The 25,186-nt window shown below is 38.4% G+C and overlaps 1 protein-coding gene across 1 annotated transcript in view; it reads right to left on the bottom strand.

Moving 5' to 3' along the window:
• Positions 1–25,186, bottom strand: part of ERI3 (ERI1 exoribonuclease family member 3) — a 285,277-nt gene that overhangs the window by 79,517 nt on the left and 180,574 nt on the right. The window contains exon 7 of the mRNA XM_088154304.1: positions 18,341–18,440. Within this exon, the coding sequence (XP_088010430.1) occupies positions 18,341–18,440 (100 nt within the window). The remainder of the gene's footprint in view (positions 1–18,340; positions 18,441–25,186) is intronic.

The following is a 25,186-nucleotide window of genomic DNA, read 5'->3' as shown; positions in this document are numbered from 1 at the left end:
GACGAGCTTTATGGGGATGCTGACTTCATTTTCCAGCAGGACTTGGCACCTGCCCACACTGCCAAAAGTACCAAAACCTGGTTCAATGACCATGGGATTACTGTGCTTGATTGGCCAGCAAACTCGCCTGACCTGAACCCCATAGAGAATCTATGGGGCATTGCCAAGAGAAAGATGAGGGACATGAGACCGAACAATGCAGCGGAGCTGAAGGCCGCTATTGAAGCATCCTGGTCTTCCATAACACCTCAGCAGTGCCACAGGCTGATAGCATCCATGCCACACCGCATTGCGGCAGTTATTGCTGCAAAAGGGGCCCAAACCAAGTACTGAGTACATATGCATGCTTATACCTTGCAGAGGTCCGATATTGTTCTATTTCCAATCCTTGTGTTATTGATGTCATGTAATATTCTAATTTTCTGAGATTGTGAATTTGGGGTTTTCATAAGCTGTACGCCATAATCATCACAATTATACCAAAGTAAGGCTTGATATATCTTGCTTTGCATGTAATGCGTCTATCTCATATATTGGTTTCACCTTTTGAGTTGCCATACTGACAAAGATGAACATTTGCACGATATTCTAATTTTTCGAGTTTCACCTGTATACCCGCTTGTAATACTAGAAAAAGTAAAGGAGAAGAAAGGGGGGGCATTTTTGTTGAAGAAACATTTGTATTCACTTATATGCTATGTATCTTCAACTTTGCTTTATCATAACTTTCAACAGCAGGTCGCAATCCAGGAGTAGGCACTCAAATGGGCCACAAATACCTTAAGGAGGCTAAAAACAGTACAGCAAAAATACCTTGCCCATCTGTATCAAAAGTACACCATTTGCAAACTGCTTGCTTTAACTAGAACAATGCTAGTAAGATGCTATTTTCCCATTATGTGTAATGGTTCTCTGTCTTGAAATTGAGGATCAACAAATAGCAAACCCTCCCCCCCAAAAAATACTGCTTAAAAAACAGCTTCTGCACTGATACACATTCTCATGAATAGGAATGAAGATCCTAGACAATGAAGTACAGGTTGTCCCCAGTTTAAGAACGAGTTCTGTTCCCAAGGTCTGTCCTTAAGTCGAATTTGTATGTAAACCGGAACAGTATTATTGTATAATACTGTATAAGTAGTATTGCATAATTAACTCAAATTGTTGTATATTTAACTTGAATCATTGTGTATTTAACTCGAATTTTGCTACAATAGGCTCAGTTCTTAACTATGGGTCATCCTTAAACTGGGCATTCTTAACCTGGGCACTACCTATAAAGCTGATTTAGTCAGCCATTGGTGATACATAAAAGAGGGAATACTGTGGTGTCTGTTCTTAACTATAAAAAACAGCAACCCTCCGAAAGCAAGTCTTAATCAAGTGTCTGTCTTATGAAGCATGCACGATTCCAGAAAATCAGTTCTTGGAACACTATACACCACTGAGGACTGTTTTATGTATATATGCAGCATCAAGCAACAAAGAGCATTAAATCACAATTCAATGATATAAAGCTTGAGGTGTGAATTTCTCCATACTGTACTATGTTTTAAGCATTATGAAATTATATATTTTATGTTTTCTCTTCCATTATACTTTTGCACTGCAAAAATCATCATATATTACATACACCAAGTAATGAACATGCATGTAAAAATTTGTTTAGGAGACAAAATAGTAATTTTCTCTACAACATGTTGTCCAGGACCTCATCTCACTAAATTTAGTCTCACTAAATTACTTTATTTCCTCAGAAGGAAAACAAGTTTGAATTTAAGACAGCCCTCCCAAACAAGGAACATTAGACAGAAAAATAATTATAAACACACAAAAATCAGTGCAATGCAAACCGAACCTGGACACTTCCCCCTCAATATATGTTTTTGTGTTATAGAATTCCAAATGTGCATGTGTGTATGTGTGTGTATATATGTATATGTGTGCAACTGGTAACACTGACTCTTCAAGTGTAATAAACCTTGACACTTCTATTTTCCATAAATTTATCAAATCCTCTTTTAAAGCCATAGAAGTTACTTATGGCCTATGCAAAGATGTCCTTTATTTGGATGCTGCTTGATCCTCGTGTTCTGAGAGAGGGGGTACACTTTTCTCTGCCCAATTTCTACATGTCATGCATGATTTTATTGACCTTGATCATATCCCTCCTTGGTCACCTTTTTTCACTAAAGAAGCACAAACATCCTAATATTTTCTTGTAAGGATGGTGTCTGATCCCCCAGTCAATTTGGTTGCCCTCTTCTGTACTCTTTCCAGCTCTATTGTATTTTATCCTTTTTCAAATGTGACAACCAGATATTCCACAGTTTTGCATAAGGGACTACAATATTGGAAGTTTTATTGTTAACACCCTTCATACTGATCCCTAATATGGAACTTACCCTTTTCACAGCTGCTGCACACTGAGTCAACATAGTCATTCAGCGATCCAATATAACCCTTTTTCCTGGCTAATTGTAGACAGCCCAGATTCCATCAAGGTATATGTGAAATCATATATTTTTTAAGTCAGTTCATATTGCTTAAATTATTCAACTTGAACAATATTTGCTATTTAGTTGACTGCTTGTGATTGTAATGAAGATTATGAGAGAGAGGGACACAGAGATGATATTCCTTGTAACTTGTTAGTTCAGTGCAGTTATAACTGTCAGGCCTAGCCCAAGGAACTCCTGGAGACCGTGCAGGTTCAATCAGCAAGGTTTATTAGCTAGTGCTTGTTTACAGAAATCTTCTCAGATTGCCGGCTAGTTCCCAGGAACAGGAATTCACTATCTCCTGGAATGTTAGGGGTGCGTCAGCTTTCGCCTCTTATCTCCAGCGTGTTGCTCTGGAGACGAGATCACGTTCTTTACCCCCCTTCCAATCCCATGCCATTCCATCCCAATAACCATGGTATCATGGTGGAAATTGGAATAGCATGCTGATGATATCTGACCCAGTACTGGAGATGACCTTAGCCATTGGGTTCATGTAGATGTTAAAGAGAAGAGGGGAAGGCATCTAGGTCTCAGTACTGTAGTATTGCAGACTGGATGAGGTGCGATTTATTACCAGCAGACCTAGCATTTAACAATAACAACCAAAAGTCAGGGGCTTAAAGAATCCAGTTACCTAGTTTTTGAGTTGAAGACGGAACTCAGAAGTAGGGATTTGCTTCAGGTAACCAACCCTCTTTCCTAAAAGAACCCTGCTCTCACCTCCTATTAAGTCTCTTTCTTTCTGTCACAGCCCTGATCTTTAGCTCTTCCTATATATCCCCCTCCCCCTCCAAGAAGGTTCTTCACTACTTTGTCCCAAAGTAATGGAATTTATATGAGTGCCAACACCTGCAAAGCTGGCAAACTGAGAAAACAAGAACCACTTGAATTTCTAGAAGAATCTTTATTACTAGAAGGCTTATGTAACAGAATTACGAAACCCAGCCAAAACATTCTCCAGATCAAGTTATACCTAGCATTATACACAGCATAATTAAGGTGGAGTTACTCTGAGTCTCTTTCTTACATTTCCCCCTTCCCACTGGCCTAAGGAATCTTTTCTGTAATGGTCTGGCTTCCTCCTCTATGTTCCCAGGGTCTGTTAAACATTCCATCAGATTAGTTAAGCAGGTTAGTTAAATGGATTTTACTTGCTTTTCAACTATACAATAGGCGAGAACCCCAGCTAAAAAGCAAGAAAGATGTCACATGCTTCTAGAAGTTGATAGATCACCACCAAATGTTTGCTATAGAACTTGTTACAAATGTTTTAAAATGACCATGAATAAATAAAGTTTGGGAATGTTTTTCTTCCTCTCTCCTGCCTTTGTTCAGGAATCAGCTCTACCTATGTGGAAATGTTATCACATACAAATTCCACTCCTGTGCTCCATATTATATGGAGCATATGTAGTTGCTTGTGGTGAAGAAATAACATGGCTCAGCTTAAAATGTAAGGGAGAGTCTGTACAATCTGTCATTTTAAACAACAGCCTTGTGTGCTTGTATCTAGTTGTATCTACAACAGTGCTTGTATCTAGTTCTAGTAGGAAAATCAAGATGCACAATGGCTATGCTCAGGCTATCAGATTACATGAGTTTATTCAGGTCACTGATATTAACCTGCTTTCATGTTTCTGAGTTGGAAAGTTGGAAAACTTTCTCGGACCTGCAAAAGAGTTCTGAGATATTTTAAATCTTGTCTCATCTTTCAACAAAAGGTACTACATTAAGAGACTCTACCTGACCCACCTTGTCAGTCTTTTCTTAGCATTCTGGGACTAATACAGTTGTGATCAGCTACTAAAAGCACTCCAAGTTCATTATTTTACATGGACTATCCAGGACACAGGGCAGTGAGGCTTAAAACCAATTAGCACAACACTTTGGTTTTAAGCAAGAAGGAACTGAGTTCAGGCTTCAAGAGAGAGATGTCAGGAAGGAATATGTCATGGGTCACAGCAACCCTGAACAGAGGCTTTGTTAGATAATGATAGCTGGGAAAAGCTGATCGGCTCAGGTCAGACACTCCTGTTGCCAAGTTTGGGTTCTGCTATGGAATGTTACCAAGGAATGAAATCTCCAGAGAGCTTCACAAACAGGCAGAACTATTCTGGTTCTCCAAGAAAACAGGAATTCCACAAATGGCACAGGGTCAGAGAGGATGAAGCGGCTCCTGTCACAAAAGGTTCTTGTACTCCCTGAACACGCATATGGGCAGCACACACTATGAATTTCACCCAGAGATTATGGTAGCAAAGGTCATACCGGAGAAAACAGAAGCAAGCAAACAGTTGAAGAGAACATAAATGAGTTAAAAAGATTAAAAGAAAAGCTTAGTTTGACCATGTTTGTACACAACAGCTCCATATTGTTAATCTAGCATAATTACTTTGTTCTGAGCATAAGCACAAAGTGCTGAATATCAGAGGGCTCCCCCAGAAAGGTGTTAAAATAAGACAATAATAAGCTTTGTGTACATTTTGAAGGACTTTACAAATATTTTATTTTTATAATTTTTCATAAATGATACATGTAGTTATATACACAAGCTTTACCATTTCACCTAGCCTATGCTTATTTCAATAGTTCATAAACAGCCAATTTTTAAAACTATGTATGTAGTTCAACATTTCAATCTATCAATTTATAATTGGTAATTTTGTTCATCAGCATAACAGAGCAAATCTTTTTCCAACAATCAATTAATGGGGTGTTGCTCCATAGGTTTTTGCTAACTTAATTCTTGCATATGTTGACATATAACTTACCATACAACATGATCTTTAGGAAAGCGATCTTTAATACCTATACAAATATAGTTGCAGCAATTAACTATAAATAAAAAGTTGCAACTTCTTTGATATTATAGTAACTTCTTCTCCTAATTTTCTTAACTAAATTACAGTACCATCAACAGATAAGCACATTTGCTCATCACCTTTTCATAATTGCGTAACAGCCTTATAACTTCCTATATAGTCAATGGGGAACTGTGGTGGCATCAGTAGGTTGCCCTAAGGTTACCAAGCTAATTCATCTAAGCACGTTCCGATTTAATGACATTTTTCCTATTCTCAGTACTACACTACCTCTCACAACAACTGGAAGTGAAAAGCAAAGGAAAGTATAGTAAAGGTTCATCATTTAGGATACATTACAAATTCCAAAAGTATGTGTAGTCCTGAAGAAAGAAGGATATATCTCAGAGCCTGGCTTTTCAACTTCTTTATTCCTTCCACAGCAGGGAGAACAAGGGGAGATAGGAATAACCAGTTTCTCTGGGCCTCAAAATCTTGAACAAAATTGGATTTTGTATACATATTGACGTGAACACCGTTAAATACCTAAAGAGGTAGAACATCATAATACAGAGGTAGGATAGCATGATTAATTTAATAAACGGACAGGATCTGTTTTTACATTAAAGTCTAGGATACTTTGATGACTGTCCACGCTTTGGTAATTTCTAATAGCTAAATTCAAACAGAACAGAACCTATACCCATTTAGCACAGAGAACTATTTAACAGCCCATTATGACAATAGGTGCTCATTAGGCAATTCATGAGAGAATAGGGCTCAAAAGATCACACTTTTACTTCGCACACTCTGGATAGCAAGAAACAGCTTACTATTACCATCACCACTACCAGCCCCAAAAGAAGGAAACTCATTTTTCTCCAACCAAGCCCTTTTTTCCTAGAGAAAAGAAGGAAGGAAAGTATGAAGTTAAAGAGAATTGTCTTGCTACTCAAAGCCTTTAACAACTATTTTTAATATCAAGTTGAGGAGCAGGATTTTGAAATGAAACAGCCGGTCCCTCTTTGATGCAGAAAGTACAGATCTTGAAACAAGGTCTATTCCCTCCTCCTTCACTGACTAACAGCCATATTTTTCTCATTAAATGAAAATCTGTCTGTATTTTCAAACTTCTTAACAAGGCGATCACCATAATTTGAGGTTTCTATTATCTCCTTTCTTATTTTAGCCAGAATCGGGAAGCAGAATGCTCTTTTGGGGCTGATGGGAGGGGGGCAAGTCACCTCTATTTTTTCTTCTCCACTCAGAACTGTTGCCAGTGGTAATGATAACTTGTAAATATTGATTAAACAAGACTACAGTGGTGAGGGTGGAATGGTGATTGTTTTTGTTGTTGCTTGTGCTGGAAGCAGATAATAAGGAATAAAATAAAAGCTAAATCAAAATGAAGTTTATCTAACTCCCATCTAGAGTTTGGTTCTTAAGTATCCTGGAGACAAATTAATCTGATGCACTCTAATTTTCTGTCACTCCTGCTCTCCCAACACTATCCAAATGCAACAACAATCAGACCTTCAAAACACCTCCTATTTGGTTCCTTCTCTGCTCACCCAGCATCCTTACTTCTCTGAACCAGCTCTGCCAGATGGATGCAATTTGCATAATATCACCAGCAGAGGCTGCAGGATCAACAGGGGTCAGGCTCTGACATCTCCAGCACAGTCTATCTCCGAGTGCTAATTTGGACTGCATTGATCTCTCTTTCTGATTTCTTTGTCATTTACGTCTGCAGCGGTTTGACAGGAGATATGGAGACAGACAAGGTTGGTGGTGGTGGGGAGTTGGGGGAGGCAGGGAAAGAAACAAAGATTGTAGTTACAGATGTCTTTAAGGAAGAAAAAAGATTAAGCCAAGGACTCTGCTGAGGGTCATAGCTCAGAGGCATCCTAATTACCTTGTTCTTAGAGATTCTTGTACAGACTTAGAGGGGGGTCTTGTCATGGAACTCATAGAAAGAGAAAGTTATTAAATTGCAATAGAGTGCTTTCTGTTGGCTGCCATCTCCCCCCACCTCCTTTCAATAGTTTCTCACTGAAGGTTGCTAGAGAGTTAGTATTCTCTACCCACATTCTTGCCCACATTCTCTCCAGAGTGTTCATTGAAGACAAAAACAAGGCCATTCCATAATATACCAGGTGCCAAAAGTCTGGTTAGGAGCAACATTAACTGTGGAGTTTGCATAGTCAACATCTTGTTCTAGAAGTAGGAAAATCCTCATGAAAACTTTATTGCTTTGTGTGTTTCTCTGAATGTGGTGCAAGTGGTAAAACTCTTTCCCAAGAACAATCTTCTATACCAACTTTGGGTCTGGCCTTTTAGAATGCATTGGCCCCCGTTCAGTTCTCACCTTCAGTGAAAGCAAGTACAGAACATGTGTTTGATATGTGCAGATTCAATTTAAAAAAACTATTATTAGTCCAGGGGTATCATTCTCCTAATACCAGTCAGAAGCCTAGATCTACAGCAATCTGAGTACTTTGGGTAAGGGTGTTCCATATTCACATCAAAACATTTATCAGTTTTAGCCTGCTTTTTTATTTGCCTAGCAGATTAACTGGAATTTCTTAGGAGGAAAAAAAATATTAAGAGTACTATTACACTGAGCATTCATTCATGCACTGAGAAGGCAGGACAAACCCAATGGGAACAGCACTGATTGCATTTCACAGGGAAAGGCTGAGGGCAAAATCACATGGTGTTTCTCCCAAAATACATGTTTTAGAATAGACAGAAATATAATATAAAAAGTAGATCCCTATAATACCAAGGAAGAGAGCATCAAGAGATGCTCAAATACCATCATAATTTCTCAAAAGATCTTAAATTTAAGACGAAAATTTCAGCTACTGTAAAAGTATCATTCCACTGTGGCTCTGTATAGTTACCATATTATACTTCTCTGAACTTGAAACCATATGATCCATCTCAAAACCTATACATAAGGATATCCTCCAAAATGGCTACCCTGAAGCACTCATCTCATCCCTCCAGCATTAAAGAAATGAGCTATACTGAAGATAGCACGCAGCAGTACATGCCCTCATTGATACTCCCGGCTTTCTGCAAAGATGCCCTACATGGTAGGGAATAACATGCAATGCCTAAACACAACTTTTTGGGCCCATCCTATTTACTTTAGCCATAATATTATTAGGCCTATTCAGACCTTGCTGTGTATGTGGCAAACTACTATAAAGGCAGGCAGTCAACACAAACATCCAATCAAACTGCCTGCCTCTTCATCCCCCCATTTGTTTGCTAACTACAGGAAAGGAGTTGAAGGACCTTCTCTGTTGTAACATGCACAGGAATAGAACAGCAGTGATAAGAACATACCCCCTGCTGCCGCCAGGAAAAAGGAAGCGCTGAATCTCTGCTAAAAAGGACTGAATGTTGGCAAGAGTGTTCTGTCACTTTTGCGCACAGTAATCCACTGTGCCACTGAGTCCCATCAGAGGGATTTTGAAAACTTAAATGACTGAAAGCACAAGAGCACCAGCTCAAGGTTCCCAGCCAGCCCAGACATCCTAATTAGCTTTACACACACTCCCACTCAGGGGAAGAGAGCACATACAGAAAAGGGACTGTCACACTGCTTTTCTCTCTTTCTAAAAGCATGGCTGGGCTTACCAGCTTTCCCACTGTGACACTTCTCATGGTAGTTAATTAGAATCATGTCACTGATTGGACCCTGACAGACATTCGGCCTGCATCTTTCCACAACCCACTCCCCTCCCAAGCCAACATTACTTGTGCAGAGCACCTCTCTGCTTCCAAAAGCTTTTTATAGTGTCCTGGACAGAAACTCCTCCTTGCCAGAAATGTAGGCCATATTGCCTTGCTCACAGAACATCCGCTCCACCTGTTTTGAGCTCCCTGACCTTTAGCAGCACTAATTCAAAATGACACTGCTCATTTAATGACATTTCTCTTGATTTTTGTTTTAGTCTCTTTTAATTATTTAACTCTGGAGCCTTTGGCCCTTTTCCTTCAACTGTAAGAGAGTTGCCCCCTTTTCACAAAGCTGGTTTAGGACAACACCTCAGCTCTGCCCATTCTTGTCATTATCATATGAGCACAAAGGGCACTCACAGCAAATCAAAAAGAAGACGGGATGCTAATCACAGAGGTTCCTTAATATTCAAAAGATCACAATGGAGAAACTGCAAAGTAGTTACAGTACAGACATTTGTTAGCACATGTTTGGAAGGAGCGGTTGATATCACGACTCCCTTTCCTGGTTCTGTAATCCAGCATTACACAGAAGCAAGCCCCCTTTTGGCCACACACTAAATATGTTATATATGCAGTTCATCATTATTCTACAGTTGCCTGACAAGCAGTTTACCACAATTTAATTTTTTTTCCTGGAACTGGAGACATAAATTTGTCTTCCCTGTAATAAAGTAAGAATTGGCCATGATATTTCAGGTTATGGAGAATTCTGAAGGGGCCTATTCTTAGAGAGTAGAATAATTCCATTCTTCACACAGGATCTTCATACCACCGTAGATCCCATGGTTAACCAAGCCCTCCCTTTTGGAACCATACAACACAGGAAGAAAAAAATATATTGGGAAAAATTACACGAATGCCCAGAGACATGAGAGAACAGCCATATTCAGTCTGTAACCCTATAACCACTAAATGTAATACAGCTGTGAGATTTCCTGTCAAAGCAACCAACATGGAGAGCTAGGATAACGGGAAGAAACTGAACAACTTTAATCACTGTATATTTGTTAATGCTTGAAGCCATCCCAAACCAGTGAGACCTTTCAACCTAAAAAGTAGAGCTTGACTGAAACCCTTCCTAGGCAGATAATCCTAAACTGACCACTGTTATACAAACAACATCCTGATGTTTCTCTGAGACGCTCTTGGAGAAATGTTTGGACAAATAATGTTTTGATTTAGCCTCCTAAATTCCTTTATACTTAGGGCTGTCAAGGATACAGTGACTTGGGCACAAAGAGAGCTGGAGATTAGTTGCCATGATATAATCCAGTGGTTCTTAAAGTGGAGGTAATTACCCCCAAGGGGGTAATTTGGGAATATCCTGGGGGTAATGGAGCAATTTGTAATTGCTTGTTTGTGAGTTGAGGATCCAATCTGGGACTGCAGCTGCGGAGATGCTTGTGTAAAACAGAGTCAGAGTAAAAACCAGAGTCTGATTTTTTTGTGGGGGTAATGACATTATTCGAGACTGGGAAAAGGAGTAATTGGGCCAAACTGTTTAAGAACCTCTGATCTAAGCAAAAGCTCATGACCTGAATACCAGCTCTCAGGCCATGAGCAGGAGCTCCAATTTTAAACAGTCCCTTCTAAGGAAACTTGAGCAACAGAAACAGAAGATCTTCAAAAAGCACTATTCCCAAAGGACTTAAAAAGAAAAACAAAAACAAGGGGATTCAATCCTCTAAGAATTGTAACATTTGTAATTTGCGAAAATATAATATTAAACTTTCCTAGTTTATCTTGTTTAATTATCTTGTTTAATAAATGGGTTGGAAATTTGGAAAAGTTTTGAAAGTGGAAGGTAAAGAGAAATAAGGTTCTCTATTTTCAGGTAATCCTGTAATAATGATAAGGCAATGGAAAACAATAGATAAGTAAAGCAAATGGGCGTTTTAGCATACAACAATTCCTTCAAAACAAGGACTTGACACAGCTATTGTTCATGCCTCTCAATGACTGATAACATATAGATAACAGGCAAAATCTTACATGAATTGATCAATTTTGTTCTTCTCAACAATGATCATATAAAAGCCTCAGAACTGGAAACTGGCCCAAATACAGAAGGCCATTCATAGCAGCACCAAAACAATTCCCAATTTCAAGAAAAACCCTAATCTGAAACACCACTAAAGCACAAACATTCCATCTGCAACAGTGAGAGTTAGAACATTATTTTCTTTTTAAATACTATAGTAAGATATTTGAGAGGAAGTGGGATTATTTTCCATATTCTAATAAAAAAGCTGAGTTATACTACATATAGAAATAATCATGGTGTAGTGAATAGGTGGGTAACCATGCATCCCCCGTTCAGTGACAGCCAGCAGTGTCCAAGTTTCAATACACATTCAAGCCAACTGAGGTACGGGTAGAGATCATGTATGCAGGGAGATTATCAACCGCCGCCTTTCCCTTTCTGCTAGAGAGAAAAACTATTTTTCTTTTTAAAACAAAGGCAGAAGCTGAGAACTGAGGCTGAGAAGGGAAATGGGTTTGTTCCATCTCCCCAAGGGCTTCAGAATTAACTAACTGAATCCTCAAGGATCTGGAGAGGAGGTCTAGAATAATTGAGACAGAGGGAAATATGTTTCAGGAAAACAGCTATCTTTGAAAGGTAAATAAAATAATGTTCAGCTAGAACTATTATATAAGATTAATTTAAATTTAACTATGCATATTTAAAGTCTGAGTCTCTGGTACTAATGTTCTCTGTACATGCTGAGTACTTGTGTGTTTTACATGCTAAGTTATTCCGAATTTTCTACAAAAGACTTGCCTCTAAATTAGAAACACACCAGTATCATCTTGAGGTCTAACCAGAGCCTTATATTTTCCTTTATATTTTTTTCTATAGGTGATTCTTTTAAGTTGCTATCTGAAATTTGAACAACTCATTATCTCCTTTGCCACTTATGTTTTACTTGGGATCGCTTAAAACCCAAAGAGATTTTACACTTTCTCTTTCCCCTTTTTTGAAAAAATGTAAGTTTGATTTTATTTACCTCTTATGAGACTGATCCATCTCCAAATGGGAAGGGGGAAAGGTTGATTTTCCTAGTCATACTCCGGAAAACCACAAGCCAGTAGGTGGCTTTTTCCTCTTAATTTGCTGGAAAAGCAACACAGGTTGTGAAAGCCCTATCTTTCTCACACACCAGGTTTGGATGGATGATGCCAGATAAGGTGCTCCTAGAAAATGAACTATCAAGCCATACATAAAGGCAGGAAGCAGAACTAGGGTGTGATGACTCAGAGGGCTACTGGTAGAGAAAGGTTAAGATATCCAACCTTTCATTCTATAGGCTCAATCCTACCACTATACATAGCCAAACACACTTCTAGATCGCTTAGAGGATTTCATATGCTTTTAAGTAGAATAGCTGTGAGTAATATGAGGTAGAAATTTTTACACACCAATTACTTTTTTTTTTAGCAAAATTATTTCAACTTTTAGAAATATGTTGTTTCATAAAATGATTAGCAATGTAAGACTGAGTAAAAAAACAATTCATACCAGATACTACAATGAATACAGTAATCAATATTTTAAGATGCATAATTGATCTTATTCTGATTACTATACTTAGCAACAATACACGCACATACACACATATAATTAATATTATAGATAAATAGAGATAGAGATATACAGAGAGTCCTTGGTTAATGACGGTCCTGCTTAGTGACTGTTTGAAGTTGTGACAGCACTGAAAAAGTAATTTTACGACCAGTGCTCACATTTATGATAGTTGCAGCATCCCCACGGTCACGTGATCGTGATTTGGGTACTTTACAACTGGCAGGTGTTTATGACTGTCACAGCATCCTGCTGTCATGTGATCGCCATTTGCGTGCTTCACAGCAGGCTTCCAACAAGCAGAGTCAATGGAAAAGCCAGCAGTAAAATCGCAAGTTGAAGTCATGTGATGTCACACTTAACAACCATGGATGATTTGCTTAATGACTGCAGTGGAGCTGATGTCATAAGTCTGTCATGGTCATGTTTTGTTTAATGACCGCACTGCTCAGCGATGGAGTTGCCATTCCAAATTGTGGTCATTAAGTGAGGACTACCTCTGTGTGTGTGAGTGTGTGTGTGTAATTCAGCTGTCATGTATAAAAAGTTTTCAAGTATATAAAAACAAATTCCAAGTAAACATTTTAATTTGTTTGACTATGTTTAAAGCACATCAAGTGTACTTTTAAACTTTTTCCTGAATCAAACATTTTGGTTCAAATATTTTTGGCTGTTAGAAAACAACTGAGGTATTTATTTACACACCTCATAAAGCTAACTGGACAGTTTAAGATTATTTATTCCTTAAATTGGTAACATGCTAAATCATCAATTACAGTTGTACCAATATCAGTCAAGAAAGTGTGGCAATGGTTCTCCAAAACAAATGCTCTACAGAGAATGAGGACTTTGTAAGGATAAGAGGCTGCACCTTGGCAGCTCCCTATGGGGTTGGTGAGTGGACAGCTTGGTAGGAGTTAATTAGAATCTTGTCACTAAGTAAATGCACCCTGCCTGGACTCTGACAAATGCTCTACTCTGACACTGGGGGCCAGGAGACAATCCACATCAAGCTACTGCAGGATGACCCTTTTAACACCAAGAGTAAACTCACTGCACAGCAAGTTGAAGCTCATTAAAACTGTCTACTCTGTGAGCATCCCATTAACCTCCCTGTTAAAAATACACAATTCCTCTTCTTCTCTTGCAGGCCTAATTAATGCCCAGGATCAGGAACAATGTAACACCCTAACCTTCCTAGATTTCCAATAAGTAAATGAAAAAAGAAAGGGGTAGTCAGAAAGATACAGATGTATCACCTACATCTCACACCATATTGGTGGTTGACCCTTTCAAATAGGTAGGTTGTCTCATGAGGCTAACACTGAGTTAAGGGAGATTGTCTGGGCTTAATCGGCAATGTAATTAGGCTGTGATTTAACTACATATTTCCATAGGTTGACTTGATATGCTTTTATATCCTATTTCTAAATTTGATTTGCAAACTGGAGATGATTGCTAGAGAACGTATATACTATAAGTATGTATCTGTGCAGTGTGTTATCCTGACAAGCTTTTAAAAAAATCACCCTCTATGACACTCTTTTTCCTCCAACTCCAAATCGTTCTGCAATCAATGATAGCTTCCGTCTTGAAATTTTAAGCAGCTTAGGCTAGCACGTGAGTATTAATTTACAGATGGCTAGGGGAGGAAAAGATCTGAAAGATTTACAGAGGAAAAATGCAAAAGTAGGCTCACTGAACCCTCCACCCACATTTCAGCATGGCTGAATAACCAGAATTCACATCATTGAGCACTGATGTCTAGAAGGGGATGGCTGCCTTGGACTCTGCCCATTCTATAGAGAGGTATAGTCAAAAGAACATCTGCTACCATTCTGACTTGCCAATAGTTGAGGTATTCAGGAATTCATTGGCTGTCAACGCTGGCAACTATGACCACAGGATTACTCTACAAATGTCCTCTTTCAGGAAAGCTAGGAGAGGAACTCAGTGTCATTCCAAGTCCCTTCCAGGAAATCACATAAAGCCAAAAGCCTGGAAAATGTGAGGTGATTTGCAAGAGAAAAGGTGCTGCTAAGATATGTCAGAAATGTCATTTTTGAACCACTATGCAAGAAGAATGGACAGAACCCAAGGGACTCTTACTCTGCTAACTAGCAGACAAGCAGAAGGGGGAAAAAAGTTATCTATGTCTATTCTTCAGTCACTCTCAATGAGAGAAAGAAATTGCATCCAGAATATGCACGCTCCTCTCCCACAGCATCAGACAACCAACCATCATATTATATCTCATTCAGAAAAAAAATTACTGAAAAAAAATTAAGGAAATTTAAGCTGGCAATAATAATCTCATTGAAGGTCAGCTACATACAGATGCTCAATAACATTTGGGAAACAAACTGTTTAGCGGTACCCCACAGATTAATGTCACTCTAGAGATACTGCAAAAATAAGCAGTGACTACTTTTGGAATGAGAGCTAGGCAAAACTAGGAAAGTTTTATGAGAATGTTGCAAAGTGAGCCCCCTTCTCTCTCACTTTGCAAAAGATCTATGAAAGAGCTGAATTGTTAGAATGTTTCACTGATGTCCAGTATTTTTTATATGATCAATATAGGAATTGTTGGCCTTTCCTTTCCTTATGTTGCAACACAACATATTCAGATTAGCTTTGTTGGGTGATGTCTCAAGGATACATATGTAATCTCTGATTGGTAAGTATTACTTAAAAAGGAATAACATGGGAAAAAAACAAACCAAAGCAACTTTGAAATTGGAGAGTTCATCCTACCACAATTTTCTAGACAAAAACCATACCTGAAAATGACTTATATCAAAACAAAAGTCATATGAAAATCAAGCAGAGGGGGAAGATTAAATATTCCCCCATGAACTAAGCTTCCATTTACAGAAGCATTCAGAACAGTAATGTTTCTCATTTCTGCATTCTGAATTTCAGTCTTAGTAAAAATGAACAGTTTTGTTTGTCATCTTAACCAGCTCTATGGAAAAGAATATCTAAGCATTCAGATTTATTCTTTGACTAGTTTTGCTTCCAATATTCTTGATATCCCTCCTTCAAATACCCTTTTATTTTTTTGTTTGAGTGTGTGTGTGCGCGCACGCATGCTATTAGTTTTACTGTATATAGTGCTTTAAGGTTTAACCGCTGATTAATCCCATCAAGCATAGTGGGCAACAGCAAGGCTGATCAGCTGCCAAATAAATATCATTGAACATATATAAACACTGTGAAGGAATGAAGAGGAAGGGGTGATTGTCCATAGGCAGCCAATAGTATACAGATATCCTCTTGTGAACTCAGAACAAAAGTATAGCAGAGATTTAACAAAAAGTCTTTCCCTCATCAAAGGATGTTTCAGCATAGCTGTGGACCACAATCTGTTTCTCCTGGTCCACAATTCACCCTACAGATTCTAACCCTTATTTTTCTCTCTTTCTCTTTCTCCTCCCAACTAGCATGCACAGTTATTCTTTATAGCCAAACTTACACAAGTGTGCAGTGCTAGACTATTACCTACCCATCCAGTAGCCTCATGATTGCTATTACCTATCCTTCATATACAGCAAGAGTTATATCCACAAGATCCTAGATTGAAAAGTCAGTTTCTTCTGAAGTGAGGCCACGGTATTTGCCTGCATCATATCAGACTATTTGGCCTCTACTTGCTACAATGAAATACCATAGTTATGCAAAAGGTTAATGACTTTGAATTTTAAATGATTACCTTCCATTAAAAAAAAAGGTTCAATAGAAAATATTCAATCATTTCCAGCACTATATTCTCAGTAAATCTAAGCTGATTCTCCAATTTTAATGTAAATTTAAATGTAAAACTAATTTTGCTTTCAGTAAAAAAAAAATTTTTTTTTAACTAAAACACCCTGTGCCAAATTACATACCTCAGTTAATAGCAAATAACACTAAAGGAACATTTAAACATTTGGAAGGCTCAACAGCATATTTTTAAATACAAGAATGCAATGTGATCAAATAGGGGTAGTTTAAAAGAGAGTGAGAGAAAAAAAAGGATAAGTCACCCAGTTCTAGAGAAGACTTGCTCATTTTAAAGCTATGCTGTTTTCATTAGGACCTACCCCAAAATTTTAAAAGCTGTTTAATCTTTTTGCACATTGGGTTGCATTTGGGGGGCAAGGCACATCTTTCACAATAATACAGTATTAAAAGAAACAACTCTTGTTAAAAGAAGAAAATCTGCTTTACAGGCTTAAGTCCAATAGCTTGCACTCACAAATAATATGCTGATATCTCACACCACAAACAACACTTTTAGGCTCAGTGAAATAAAGAAGCAAAACCTCTTAGAAATAAAAGGCAGTCAAGAAGATTGGAGAAAATAACCACCATTGTACACAACTTTCCAGCAAGGAAAACAAGCTGATGACAGTCCACTAGACGTACAAGTAATTAAAGACAGTGACAAATTGTATTGTAGAAATGTTTGTGGCTTTAGTATGCTAAGAAAAGCCATTACAAACACTTCTATAAAACACATGAGAGGAGATAAATGGTCTGAAAGAGATCTGGACAATAATGTAAAAAAGCTTCTACACAACCTCAGCATACATGAATGGCTGAAATGAGCCTATACCCAAGCAAAGAAGCAGCATTTCAGTGGTATATTCCATCAGCAATGCAACCAGATCCATAGTTCAAAAGGAGCTTGCTAATTAAAAGCTGGTGACTTTAAATAATTCATCTCCTTAACTCATATTGATTTGATAGTTTAGTGGTAAGGATCTTGAAACAATATTAAACCATTTCCTCCAGGCTTGGGTGGTAGGTGACTTTTTTCCTGTTGCCCATGTGCAAATTTAAATGTACAGCTGAAAGAGGCTGATAAAAGAGGAAGAAACACAGCAGAGAGGACATATTTTGACAGGTGCAAATGAGGAAAAACTATCAACTAACATATCTCAAATTTTCCTTGGACCACTAGGAGATATAGTATGCATCTACTATTAAATGCATACCACATATTTATTATACTGCTACCCTCTAGTACATAGGTCAAACATACCATATTCCAAGTTGCACTTGCTAGAGATGCCATTTTACAATTTTTCCCATACATCTTAAAATCCCTAGAGGTCTGTAACATGTCTCCGAAACATCAGCAGAAGAATAAAGAGCATGTTTACAACTGAGTTCAAAAGGAGGCATAAATATGCTCAAACCTATTCACTTGAATGTAAATAGAGATTAGAAAATCAGGGACCACATAAGGTCCACCATCAATATGACATCAGGATGTCCATATCATACTGTCTAAGCAGGGGAGAAAGAGAAAGCAATTGCTCTTCTGAGATGTTAGTATTAAAAACTCAAATGCAACATGGACCCATATATTTTAGAGACTTATGAAGAGGTGATGGTTGATACAAAAGATGAAGGATGCTAAGCAGAGCATGTGTGATTGCCAACTCTGCTTAAAATTACTATTCTAAAGCAACCCTACCATTCATAAAACAACCTTATCCTTCTGGACTTAGCTTCTTGCCTCTTCCTTGATTAACCACATCAAGGATGGGACCCAAAACTGGAGGACCACACAGCAGACTGAATTTCACTGGCTGAGAACCATACATCTTGGGTATTACATCTGAACAAACACACAGCAATCTTCTATTCTTAATACATGAAGAGGGGCCGAGGGAAATGTAAGAGGAAAAAAAAGACTTGTTACTTACCTATCCCACTGTGAGGCCTTCCTATGTGCTGTAAGTTCAGCCCTTTGTTCATGTCTAAGAGCCCATTCTTTGGCCAGCTCCCCATGGCAAAGCTATATGCCTGGAAAAGAAAAAAAAATATATTAACATGATAGTACAGCAAGACGTTGACTCAATACCCATCAAAATACTTGATTTAGCTGTTCTTCAGCATTATGAAGTCCAAACATTTGGTTCCTTTGTTAGGAAGTCTACCTCCCCCTTTCCAGCGCTTTATTTTGAGCACTCTCATCCCCATATTATTCTACTATTAAATACAAATGCACATTCTCAATATTTTCTCAAGCAGCAAAGACTGGCTTGGTGCAGAGGCTTTAAAATTGTTGTGGATAGTGTTCCTAAGTTTTTTTTTCCAGATTCCACCATGAAGAATGTCAGGTTTTTCCCATCACTACAACAAAATGATGAAAATTGACTATTTGCACTAATGTCAATCAAAACTGACATTATAAACAGGTACCATTCACTACCATCAATGTTGTCCCAGTATCCCATTTAAAATAGAGTCCTCTACATACAAGGACTCTCTGTGCTATATAGATGCAAATGGAAAAAATAGAAAATCATGCTGGCAGGCAACAGTCTTAAAAAAAGAAACTGGGTCTATAAAAAAAAATACAAGGTATGAGACAGATATATATTCCCTTATCCAGACTGAATAGTTCTCTTAGAACTCAGAATCCTAAAATCTTGATCACACACTTTTGTCTTCTTAGTGTTTTCTTTATTCAGGCAAACCTTGGATAGAATCTCCCATGCTTCCTACCTTTTTTTTTTCCCAAGAAGCAGAAGAGTCTTTTCTTTATTTACAAATGTGATATTTTTAACAAACCCAAATACAAGTGTCTTCCTCATATAAGATTTAAGAGTGAAGTAGATGGGGAGACAGCTTCTAGCAGCAATCATCTAGCCAGGAGAAAGTAACATTTCTTCATTTTCTATAAGTAGCAACTATTTTTTGGCTCCTGAAGCCAGTATGTTAAGAGCTACTACTGATCTTAGATCCCAAAGGTAGCCTCACATACCAAACAGTGTAGTTTATATGCTTCTAATATATAGGGAAATTGTCCAAGAGCCTTTAAATGTACTGAGACTCTGGATAATTTTTTTTCTGTTCCGCACTGTTTACACTAGTAAATACAGAGTTCTATTTAATCTCTGGCCACAGAGGCTTCCAGATTACTAGAAGACAACAAGAGCAGAGTAGAAAGTGAAAGGATCTCTCTCTTTTTCTCTCTCTCTCCTTTGAGACAATCTGGCAACTGCATGGAGAGGTCCATGCAGTTTTCTAGGCAATATTTTTAGAGGTGGTTCGCCATTGCCTTCTTCTAGATGGAACTAGAACTCAGACCTAGTCCAGCACCGTAACATTCTACTTCAATAGCTAGATTGGCTCTGTTCCAGTACGAGACACTACAGTGTGCTCTGTGAATTACCTGGAGAAAAGGTAAGAGAAACATATTGAAAACAATAAATTCTAAATTCTCAAGAATGATAACTTTGATAGGCTTTTTATCCTCTCCTCAGATCATAATTTTTATAAAGCAATTAATCCATTAGCCAAGCAGTATTTCCTTTTCTATTTGCTTGACACTCTCAAATGCACATAGCATTTGTGTTGTTTTTATCATTTTGCCTGCCTGTGCTTTTCTAAGTTAATTTGTGCCTACAATTCAACATTTGGAAATGTATCTGAGCCACAGTATTATAATGTAAATCTAAACAATTATATAGAAAAGCATATTATGCCCTGAGCCAAGTATATTAAGGCAAACAGGTTTTAAGCCAACTCTTCTACTGTTCCTGGTTGTCAATATTTCAATTGCACATAGGCTTAGTTTACAGTGGGTCTGTAGAATAAAAGAGTAGACCACAATTTAGTTTGGACAGTTAGTTCTCCTAAGTGGCCATCATCCCTCCTTTCTTCCCTCTATTTCTTCAAGTTTTCCAGATAATCCTTCTTTGGGTTCCAATGGATAATGTTGAAGTTTGCCTCCTGATTCTTCCAGGCTTCCTCTCTCTGTCACATAGCAAAGACAATGGAAAAAAAGGGAATTATCTATTACACTCCAATGTCAGCTTAGCTACCAGGGCTATTTTCTATCCATTCTTCTCTTCTACAAAAATTCTAAGGATATTAAAATAATGCGCATAAAGCATGCTTGAATCCAAATTTCTCAGCTCGAAAAGCAAGCCATAGTAAAAAAAGGAACTGTAGTAATTAAAAAAAAAAGGAGGGGGGATTTGCACTTCTCAGGACAGCCAGCATATTGCTCATGATTACTTTCATACTTCCAGATCATTTATTTAAAGTATTTAAAAAACATTATGGGAAAGAAAAGGGAACAGAATGTATTTAAACTCAGAGAAAAGCAAAGGGATCATTTTCAAATTTCATCCCTCTGAATTCTTACTCAGAGATTCCTCCCCCCCCCAAACCTCATATTATGCCTTTTTATTCAAAAGTAAGCACAGATTGCTTGCAAATTCCACCTCAGTGTATATTTATTCAAAACCAAGGTAATCAACTTTAAGATCCTGAATGCATGGAGGAATGATTCATTAAAAATTCATCTTTGAGACCCATGTTTTTCTGATTCAGCAGTTTAGCAACACAAGCTCCTTTATACAAACAGTAAACTAAGGCAAACAATTTCAAGATCTTGAATACAAAATGGGAAAGAGTGTACATGGCAGCATCTAATCCTTTGGATCCACATGCAAATTCAGGAAAATGAATTTGTAGGGAAATACATTTACACACACATATAATTCATTTCTCTCTCTCTCTCTTTCTCCAGTGTGATATCTCTTATTAGGAAATTATTTAATTTAAAAAGCACCACCTGGGAAGGAGATTCACCCTCCTTACTGGGCTGACACTGTTCATTTAAAATAAGAGGACTACCATATAGCAACTTTTTGCTAAGGCTGTACATTTATTTCATCAGCTAAAAAATGCCACTATATTTTCAGTTATCTCTGTGAGTTGATTGCCATGAAACTACAAGGGGGAGTAGTCTGTGCCAGAGCCCTACCTCATTACCTATCCCAAAAAGCTGTTCTCAGCTTCCACACTCAGTGTAAGTGTATAATTCATAAAATAAGGTCAGAAGCCTCTCTAAATAAATGGGCAGTAGTGATGTGCTGTGCTGCTACCACTAATAAGAACAATAACTTGAGTGGCCAGTTGAGGATCTAGGAGGGACAAGACTACACTAAACCTGATCTTGCCAAAAGGACTTGCTGCCTCATATATACATATATACATGCATACTTCCTTCTGGGGGAATCAACATTATGCAAAGCAAAGAAAAAGAATTTAAAAAATAGTAATAAAAGAAATTAAAGATATAAGAAGCAAGCTAGCTAGCTAGCTAGCTAGCGGAATCCAATATTTCTAACATCACCACATTTTTATACATTTATCCATTAAACACCCAAGGGGACATCATTCATACTTGTCTTACCTCTTGTTCTATGCTGTCATTTGCTAACAATTTCATTTATACTCTCATATGCTTTACTTCCACCAAACCTCTGTTATCACATTCAGCAATCAACCTTCAACTCCAGATTCATGCAAAACAATAATTCAATCTTACTCACTTTATCATATGCTGTTTTTAAAATCAATGAATGTACAATAAACTTCTTTACATTCATGTACTTCCTAATGTCCTGATGAAAAGCAAGAATCTGGTCTGCATCTGTCTTGCATAAACCTGCACTGCCCTTCCCAAATTTTGCTCATTGTCATATTTCTCATCTTTTCACGCACAGTTCTCCCAAACACTTTCCCAGACTCACTTGACAAACTAATCCCACTGTAGTTCCTGCATTCACTCTTGCTAACTTTCCTTTTGTATAGGGGGAAAGGAACAGCATTCTTCTGATCATCAGGCACAGATGCAGTTTTCACATACACATTAAACAGTTAATCCATAAACAAACCATATCTACACTTAACTTTCTCTAGTTACACCATCTATACCTGCGATCTTACATTTTTCAACATTCACAGAGCATTTACAGTGATACCTCGGGATACGAACGCCTCTGCTTGCGAATTTTTCGGGTTACGACCAGCTCTGGCCCCAAAATTTTACCTCGGTTTGCGAACTCCGCCTCGGGGTACGAGCCATTTTCCGCCCGTGCCACGTGGTCCGCGGCCATTTTTTCGCCCGTGCCACGTGGTCCGCGGCTGTTTTTCCGGCCCTGCCGCATGGTCCGCGGCCGTTTTCGCGCCGCGCCGGGCCGTTTTCGCGCCGCGCCGGGCCGTTTTCACGCCGCGCCGCGCTGCACCCGGCCATTTTCGCGCCGCACCACGCCGCGCCCGGCCGCTTTCCGTGTGGTCCGTGGACGCCAGAACGGATTAACGGTAATTACATTGAACCTTATGGGAAATTGCCTCAGGTTGCGACCAAATTCGGGCGGAGGGCGGAACGGATTAACCGGATTTACATTGAACCCTATGGGGAAATTTGCCTCGGGGTGCGACCAAATTCAGAGGGCGGAACGGATTAACCGGATTTACATTGAACCCTATGGGGAAATTTCCTTCGGGTTACGACCAACTCGGGATACGCCCAGAGTCACGGAACGGATTAAGTTCGTATCCCGAGGTACCACTGTATTATGTTGTTATTCAATTAAGTTTCCAGGTAATTTACAAACATAAAATACAATAGAAGCCCACAAAACATAAAACTCAGAAACACACTACCAAACCTAGGTCAAGATAAAATCCCAACCAAAAACAGTCACCTAACATCACCACTGAAATTCAGAAGCTTGTCCGGACAAGATAATTTTAATTGCTTTGAAGGTGACCAAAGGTGAAGAGGCCAGACGCACCTCTGGGGATAAGGTATTCCATGTATTAGGAGCTTTCCTTTGGGTTTACATCCACCCCATCTTTTATGGGGCAAGGACTCTAAGCATTACCTCTCTCAATGATTTCAAAAGATGGGCAGACTATTTGGAGAAAACAATTCTCATAATTGCTTCAGACATCTCTTCAGTTGTTTTATTTTAGCTCCTCAGCAAGAATCAAGTGACCCCTGGGATAGCAACTAGAGTGAGGCCATGAAGTTCCAATCTTGACCAGCACCCACATAATCTTTCTGTTCCAGAGATCAATCAGGCATGAGATGGAGCTGTCTGAAAGTTGCCTCAGAAAACCTTCTGATCTGTGGAGTCCTTGGGGTTCTCTGAGCTTGGCTGTTTTCTTGCAAATGTTTCGTTACCCCGGCTAGGTAACATCTTCTACTGGTACTTTCTGATCTGTCATGGCAAATGCTCATTCTTGTAGAGTCCAAGTTGCCAACGATTCACAGCTTGAACAAAAGTGATCCAGTGGCAGTAAACAACTGATGGCAATGTCCTCCATCCTCAGGTGGCAAGCCATCTGCTTCCAGATCTAACATGTGACTGCTCTTGAGAGCTGAGGTCACTTGGGACCCAAACACTGCAATAATTATCATTTGATAGCATCACTTCTTCTCCATCATGAAGTATTACACAAGATGTGCCACTGTGTGATATTAAAGGTGCAAGGCTTAGCAATGCTTAAGAGCTAGGCTGCCACACCATTGTTCTTAGTTTAAAACATGTAAATCCAGAGGTGACTATAATACCATTAGGTCCCCTGCAGATCAGATACACCAGATATGTGTTGAAAAGTGAGTTGGTATCACTTTCCATATCCGCTTAACTAGAACTTGGATAAGTTAACAACTAAGATTATGTTGGAAGTTGTTCAGTGAAGGAGTACCAAGCAAGCTTTTGCTATAAGCATTAAGTCAAGTGAATCTGTGAAGACTGCAATTATACTTCTGAGGCATGTAGTATTACCCTATTTGAGATTTCCCCATCGGTACTCCCCTGCAATTTTGTTAAAATATAGTTTCCATAATACCTAGCTATCACAACCAACTGTCATGCTGGCTAGGATTTATGGGTACTGCAATGCAACACATCTGGAGGACAGCAGGTGGATAACATTGTGTTAAACAAGTAGGGGAGAAAACCTTGGTGAAGACATCAGCAAAGTTGTGCCTCACTAATCTTTCAGAATTATTTCACTATCTTAAGAAATATATGGATGGGATATATGATCTGGCAGCCATCAGAAATGGGAAGCAGAAAGAATGTATTGAGCGCTTAAGTTAGCCAAATGTGCAAATAACTCCACAATTATTTAGGATGGTAAAATCTAAATAGAACTGTAAATACTTCTGCCAAGGTGCTTCTCAACTGGATAGGTAGCAAACAAAATGGCAAATAAAATAGAGACTATTTTCTGGTACCTTAAAGACCAGCAGTATGTAACAGTATTACAACCATGAAATGTAATCTCTAGCTGATGAACAAAAATGTTTGCTCTGGCCCAAGACAGCTGATGCTACAATAAACTGGTAATCAATTTGCTACAAAGTGCCAAGATGTCTACTCTTCTGGAAAACAAAAATAAAATATAATTATTCTATAATAATAACAACAACAGCAACAACATATAGTATGTGCACAGTTAAAACATCAACTCAGCATGCAGTGGCAGAGAAAATGTCAAATTTATTTGGGAATTAAGTGGAAAACAGGGTGGCTGTATTAGAAATGTGGAATAGTTCTTATTATCCCATTTGGAATTTGGATACAAAACAGTAACCAAAAGTGATGAAGTACATACTACATCAATGCAGAATTTGGGGGTTTAGTTTAGAAAAAGATTTTAGCAAGAACTTTTTAGAATTATTAATAGTATGGAGGAAAAGATGGAGAAGTTTGTCCTCTTCTAATACTAGA

Source organism: Python bivittatus, unplaced genomic scaffold (genome assembly GCF_059951505.1).
Source record: "Python bivittatus isolate LINGU-HERP-01145 unplaced genomic scaffold, Pbiv_v1 ctg000700_np1212, whole genome shotgun sequence".
NCBI classification, from domain to species: domain Eukaryota; kingdom Metazoa; phylum Chordata; class Lepidosauria; order Squamata; family Pythonidae; genus Python; species Python bivittatus.
Note: the sequence above shows the minus strand (reverse complement) of the source record. Positions and strands in the feature narration are given on the sequence as shown.